The 7,181-nt window shown below is 33.8% G+C and overlaps 1 protein-coding gene across 1 annotated transcript; it reads right to left on the bottom strand.

Moving 5' to 3' along the window:
- Positions 1-363: 363 nt before the first annotated feature.
- On the bottom strand, positions 364-4,819 carry LOC128173552 (uncharacterized). Its single transcript, XM_052839258.1, has 4 exons — positions 4,520-4,819; positions 3,706-3,793; positions 948-1,172; positions 364-578 (listed from the first exon to the last, which is right to left on the bottom strand). Exons 1-4 carry the CDS (start codon positions 4,817-4,819, stop codon positions 364-366), a joined length of 828 nt encoding a protein of 275 aa, XP_052695218.1.
- Positions 4,820-7,181: the final 2,362 nt, after the last annotated feature.

The following is a 7,181-nucleotide window of genomic DNA, read 5'->3' as shown; positions in this document are numbered from 1 at the left end:
TTTTCCGTTGAAAAACGGAAAACCCTAAAAAGAAACCGAAGAATAACAAGAGGGTCTTCTGTTGGAAACGGAAGACCCTAAAAAGAAACCGAAGAATAACAAGAGGGTCTTCCGTTGGAAACGGAAGACCCTAATAAAGAAAAAGAAACCGTAGAATAACAAGAGGGTCTTCCGTTGGAAACGGAAGACCCTAATAATAAAGAAAAAGAAACCGTAGAATAACAAGAGGGTCTTCCGTTGGAAACGGAAGACCCTAAAAAGAAACAAAGCAAAAACAATAAGGTCTTCCGTTGGAAACGGAAGACCTTAAAAAGAATCCGAAGAAAAACAATAGGGTCTTCCGTTTGAAACGGAAGACCCTAATTATACGGATACACCGAACACGTCAACTTCACAAAGAGTGAGAACCGAGGTTGTCTTGGAGATCTTAACGAATCTCCCCTGTGGTGACGTCGGACAGTTGATGACAACCAGCTGTGACGCAGTACCGGGGCCAGCAAAGACACCACAGGGAGTGTTGACGTCTGATTCAGTCAGCCCTACAGTGACTGTAACATCTCGTAGCCGGTTTGAAAGATCTAAAATAGTGAAAAAAACATTATAAAAATAATAAACAGAACTTACATTTCAAGAAATGCATATTTTTCCAATTTTAATAATTTATTTTCTCATTATATTACTCTTATGCATGTTATATTAGAATATGAATGACTTCACAACAAACACGTTTGAAACAAATTAAACTTGATAGGTAATAAAATTTTTCCTTCAAAGAAATCAAGAAGCTAAATGATAACGTTTACCTATACGTTATAGATTGAATGATTTTGTCGAAATGATAGACTATTACTGTAAAACTAGTAAAGCTATATTGTATCCATTTATTATATTTCTATTTTGCTATGCTTATATTTCTATTTTGCTATGCTGATACTTTGTATGCTTACCTCCACCATGGTCTATTCCTCTGTTGAGTATTCTGACAGATTTGATGGTATACACAGTCAGTAGATCCACTCTCCACCAGGGATTTGTGTCGCCACCCCCTGTATGTGTACACTTGTCTAGGTGAATATCTGTACCTCTGTTGCCGTCTACTGCATATTCAGCCCCAAAGGACATATATGTTGATGACTGTTTCGTTTGTTTACCCAATGCAAGACCTAGCAGAGCTGTCAACGATATTACAGATGTGTGGGAGTAGAGTAGATGATTTTTAAACATATGAATAAACACTATAAATCCTCCCCCACCCCCAAAGGTAAAACCCATTCCCCCTAGGACATGAAATATACAGTTTTGGTAATAAGCTTCCTGGTTTACATAATTATGATTTAAGTAATTATGAATTCTTGAAAGTAGAGAAGATGTTAATTATCAATTATTTGCATTCACATAGGTGGCCATTTTGACCCAACATTACAGTCAACACCCATATCCAGAGGAACATGAAATATTAAACTCTATAGAGCTCTTTCTGGTCTACATATTTATGAATTCAGTTAAGGCGTGGAGATAATACTCGGCAGTCTACTCGCAATCAACTGGATTGGCAATCGTCAGATTTTTCCTCTTCACCGCCTTCTCAATGCGCATAAGAAAAGAGTTTTTTAAAGTGTTAAAAGTATTACATGTTTGTTCCATTTATTCAGCTGAATTGTGTACAAAACTCCAACTTTGCCTTCCTGGTTATAGACGACTTATTGCATAAGTATCAATTTGCTTAATCAAGAAATGGCGGTTGAATACAATAAGGTATAGAAATCGCTAAATATTATTTTAATTTATCGCTTACATTTTAATTGGAGACCGTGCCCGATCGAAAGGATTTTGTAAGCGATAAAGAAATCTAGTGATTTTATTTTAACAAGGAAACATGAATGTGCAGCTAGTTTGGTCGATAATTATCGATAGCACGAGGTGTGGATTTGTATGTAAACAAAAACACCATAGATAATCTTGTTCAAACGGGAATTGGATTTAATAAAATAATATTTTATTATTATAATAAGGGACACACTGGTAATGTGTTGTACGTTCGTTTTTAAATTATTTACCTGTAAAAATTGCTTAAAGACTGTTTAAAGCAGAAAGAAAATAATTTGAAATTTCTTCGATTTTTGTTTCCATTATGGGTTATTGTATTATTAATGCATCACTTCGTATCTTATAAGGAAATATACTGAGTTATTTACAAAGCAGTTATGTAGATGAATGTAGTATCGAAAAAGTTTTTTTTTTATTAATCAACAACTGACCGCTAAAATATGAAGTAAATATGTTTTACGTCAAACCTTTCAATCTGTGTCAAATAGAATTAAGTGAAAATAATGGGTTCACTTTAATGACCATATTATTCATAAACCTCAATGGAATTGACATATGTGGCATGCTTTTTCTCAAAATTGCAAAAGTGTTTTAATTCCAAGACTTCTCAGTGTAAGTTAAAGAAGGCAAAGGTCAGTTTCAAAAAAGTACCCGTCAATATTTTTGTAAAATTGAGATTTGCTGTTCTGTAAGGCTTATAAATGTTGCAAAAATTAATGAGATGATTTTAGTACATGTAATTAACCTTCGTTAGAAGGATGTCTCTTCTTCAAATTGATTTGCAATATGTAGACCCCTAATACTAAGTACACGAGAATCACAGGTTGAATGCAAAACTTGAATCAATGTCTAAACAGTAAAATTGCAAGCTAAAGACGGGAGGTGAAATAACACGGAAAGTAGGTGGATTGGACATAGTAAACTATACTGTACACCGGTAAGTTTCTGACATGTGATGGTGCAGCATGCACATGATAAAGAAGTTCAACTCTTCACAGGGAATTAGCTGCAGGAGGTCTATAAAGCTGAAAAATCATGAAAAATGGGAAAAATAGGGAATGGTGAAAATGTCAGACAAAACACTATGTAGAAAAATTTACTCATCTTGACTAGGAATTTTTCGCAGACATTGGTGATTGGCCTTATAAGGAGTGAATTAAAGGTATTTGTGCTAAACTGAACAGATTAAATTCCGAAGGAACACATCCCCTGGCTACAGTGAATTGCATAAAAAACTCCTATATGAAATGATACAATTACCAAGTACTCTGACAGAAATCTTTTATTATTATATTAAACATAATTGTTTTAAGGTATTCGATTTATAACGAGCACATTTTGTACCTAATAAATGAAAGGTCCTATATTCTTAATCAAGATATCATTTTGAATATGTTATCCTATAAAGATACCCAACCAAAGGAATTTTCAAAATTTTGATTATGGTGCAACTAATTGCACCTTGATTATTGCATTGAAGTCTATGGGAAACGTATGTTGTATTAAGATATTGTAAAAATAATCTTAAAATTCGTAAAACTCTCTTAGTAAATACATGCATAAACTTTCTCTTTATTAAAATATGAAATAAAATGAATCATTTACCGCAAATATTTTGACGAATTTAAAATTTTCTTTTTTTTCATAAGGAGGAAATAATTCTTTTAAAAATTTTAAGGTGCAAAATAACCGGCTTTTTATATGTTGTCAGTCATGTGAATTTGGTTCTTTCCATTCTGTTATCTAGCAAAACCTATTTAACTAATTTTAAATGATTCTAAATTGGTCAATATCCCTTTATTTAACATTGAATACCTTAAAACGGCTATATAATTGTGATATAAATATAATGTAATGGTATAAAACTAGTTAGACTACCTCGAATACAGTGGACTTTCTTACTGGAGAGCGTCACACACAGATCGTCAGTAGAACATGGCAGGCATTCATCTGGAATATGGCTAGTCTACAAGAGAATCAGGGTGTATGATTTTTTAGGGAAAAGATAAGAGAGGGATAATCAGGTACACTAAATCTATCGAAAAGATATGCGAGCGCTCTCGAACTCTTGCTCTTCTGGCTCATTCTTCTTCTGAAAATGACAGTTTCCTATATATCCCTGTAGTAAATGTACATCTACTTTGAGATGGTCCCTAAAAAGAACCAGACGGTCGATTTTCTTGGAACTTCGCAAATAAACTAGAATTGGTTTAAATGACATATGGTTAAAAAATAAAGCGTTTTGCTATTCTAGCTTTTCTGCAAAAAAAACCCCCAAATCGGCCTTCTTAAACGGTTTTTATGATGTACATTACACCACTGAACATGTCTTATGTTGAGAAGTTCGCCGAGTGCATGCGTTCCCCTTCCCGAGTCCGCCATTGTATAGTGTGCTCATCAATGTGGAGGGTAATCGTGTTCAAAAATCCAGACATGTAAACTTGTAATTCCGAATATGTTATCGTGATGGTGTGCGAGTCTGATTATGATATTGTATAATCACAATAATTCCCATTTCCTAAACTAAATCTGACAGATACATAAGGGATAAAAACAACCTTTTGCAGCTTAATTGAGCAAATGAAGTGTTAAACTTAGTTTTGTTCAATATGTAAAAGACAATTTGAATAGAAGATTCAGAGAGAGAGAGAGAGAGAATTAGAGAGAGAGAGAGAGAATTAATTTCATGTACCTGATCGAGTTCAATTCTAACATAGTCAGATTTTAATTCCGTTTCGTCGATAGCCGACACGAGATCACACAGTAGTCCCTGTCTCTGGTAGTTGACTCCCCGACACAGCTTGGGTATGTGTCTACATTCCCGGACACATTGCTGTTGTCCAATGATTCCTACCACCCGTACAAAGGGACCACGATACCTCTCACCATGAACAACGGCAGCTGTCGCTTTTTCGTATAATGATACCAAACAAAGCAGTACTGTTGTAAATGTCACTTCATTCAAAGATTTACTAATCAGATAGCCAACCATTCTGTAACACTGTGCCGGATAATTATGCCAGTGCCAAGGTGGCATTTTTGCACCCGCTTAAGATGCAGTTTCGGAAAAATCCATATATACCAAATGGTCTAGAGAGTATATAGCCACTTTTGTTTTAGTGTGGTTCACCTGACAGGTGAGATATTTACCTTTAAAAATTAATATCCTATCGGAAAATGATATTTCCCATAGGAGAATTGATTCTCCTACAGGAAATATTGACAATCCTATAGGATTTTTTTTTAAGTCCTGTATGAATTATATTTCCTATAGGAGAATGGTATTTTCTGTAGGAATCTGATTCAGACATGTAGTTTTCCTATAGGATATTAAGTTTTCCTATCGGATTTTATCAAATCCTATCGGAATTGAAATTCCTTTAGGAAGTTCTTGAATTCCGATAGGAAATTTCAAATTACCTACAGGAATATTGTTTTTCCTATAGGAAGAATTATTTTCCTATAGGAATTTATTTTTGAAAGGTAAATATCTCACCTGACAGGTGAGATACAATGATAACATAGGTGGTTGTAAAGTCTTTAAGCAATGGTCTATCATATGGCATATTTGAATTTTTCGATATATGCAGCTTAAGCGGGTGCAAAAATGCCACCTTGGCACTGGCATACTTATCCGGCACAGTGTTCTGTGCTTGTTCTAAAAACTGAAAACAGTTTAAAAATATTTTTGTTTCCTTTGCTTTGCTAACAAATTACACAATTTAGTAAATACCAACAGCGTATTATCTTATAACTGGTAACTGATATTGATTTCTTTTTTCATGGCTTTTTGCGCAATTATATATATATATTAGGAAGTTTTCTAAAATACATTTTAACTATCGTTAAATGGTTTGGATTAGATCAGGAAGCACTCGACCGGAAATTCTCTTTAAGAATGATCAACGTTGTCAACAGGATGTGCTACTTTATCCATGGTCCTCTCTTTGTGCATGTACATGTACCAACCTACCTGCTTAATATTTGCAAAAAGAAAAAAATAACAATTATCAGGAACGGCGCAGTGATCATGAAAACCGGAAAATGGAGTAGAACTATTGTCATTAATAGTTTCAATGCATTTAAAGAAGAGATCAAAAGGCCTTAACGGTCACCTGGGTACCATATAACCCATACACAAATTTGTCGATTATTCTGATATATGCATTTAATTAGGTTTCATTCTGGAGTAGAAAAATTTTAAATTTGTAATGAGGACCACCTCCCTGCCTAAAATCTTTTAAAAAGAACTATAAAATCTATACTTTTTGCGAAAAACTTAAAGATCTGTTCTACAAAATCATGAATTCTGTTTTCCTTTCAGGTGTGTGGGAGTAAAGGAGATAATTTTTGTGATCGGCTTCGGCCGATCACTGTTGTGTCCATATGAGGCATCCGGCAAATGCTTCCACGTGCGCACTCATTCCGCTTGCATAAGTAGTTCTTATAAAAACTTGAAGTTTGGTTTAGTATTTGTATAACATTTTACTCAGTTTTATTTTAATTCATTTACCTTAAGAGATGCAAACATACATAAAATACAGTTCGACCTGTTATTTCAAAAATGCATATTTTGTCTCACGCGTAAGAATTTCGATCGAAAGACTCATTCAGCAATGCAGAATGTAAATCTTTGAGGAAAATTTGTTTTAAAATTTTGGCTAAAATAAACAAAGTACTCATTTAACAGGAAGTTGACGTTCGATTGGTACAAAAATATATCCCACGAAATCTTTGAAGAAAATTTGTTTGAAAATTTTGGCTATAAATAAACAAAGTCATTATTTAACAGGAAGTTGACGTCCGATTGATACAAAAATATATCAAACAATATGGCATGCCAAAACAAATAGTGTGTTAAAATTTCAAGCATCTGCGATAAATAGTTGCTGAGAAATCTTTGACGGAAATTTGTTTGAAAATTTTGGCTAAAAATAAACAAAGTACTCATTAAACAGGAAGTTGACGTCCGATTGGTACAAAAATACATCCCACAATAAAGCATGCATATACACAAAGTGTGTTAAAATTTCAAGCATCTGCGATATACAGTTGCTGAAAATTCTTTGACAAAAATTTGTTTAAAAATTGTGGCTAAAAATAAACAAAGTCATTATTTAACAGGAAATTGACGTCCGATTTGTACAAAAAAATATCCAACGATATGGCATGCCTATACAAATACTGTGTAAAATTATCAAGCATCTGCAATAAACAGTTGCTGAGAATTCTTTGACAAACATTTGTTTGAAAATTTTGGCTAAAAATAAACAAAGCACTCATTAACAGGAAGTTGACGTCCGATTGGTACAAAAATACATCCCACGATATGGCATGCCTTCACAAACACTGTG

The sequence above is a fragment of the Crassostrea angulata genome, chromosome 2 (assembly GCF_025612915.1).
Source record: "Crassostrea angulata isolate pt1a10 chromosome 2, ASM2561291v2, whole genome shotgun sequence".
Lineage (NCBI taxonomy): Eukaryota > Metazoa > Mollusca > Bivalvia > Ostreida > Ostreidae > Magallana > Magallana angulata.
This window is presented reverse-complemented; position numbering and strand designations above follow the sequence as displayed.

Coding starts and splice junctions, on each gene's coding strand:
- LOC128173552 (XM_052839258.1), bottom strand. CDS start 4,819: ATGGTTGGCTATCTGATTAGTAAATCTTTGAATGAAGTGACATTTACA. Junction 3,794..4,519: donor TTAGAATTGAACTCGATCAG/GTACATGAAATT, acceptor ATTCTCTTGTAG/ACTAGCCATATTCCAGATGA. Junction 579..947: donor AGGAATAGACCATGGTGGAG/GTAAGCATACAA, acceptor TCACTATTTTAG/ATCTTTCAAACCGGCTACGA.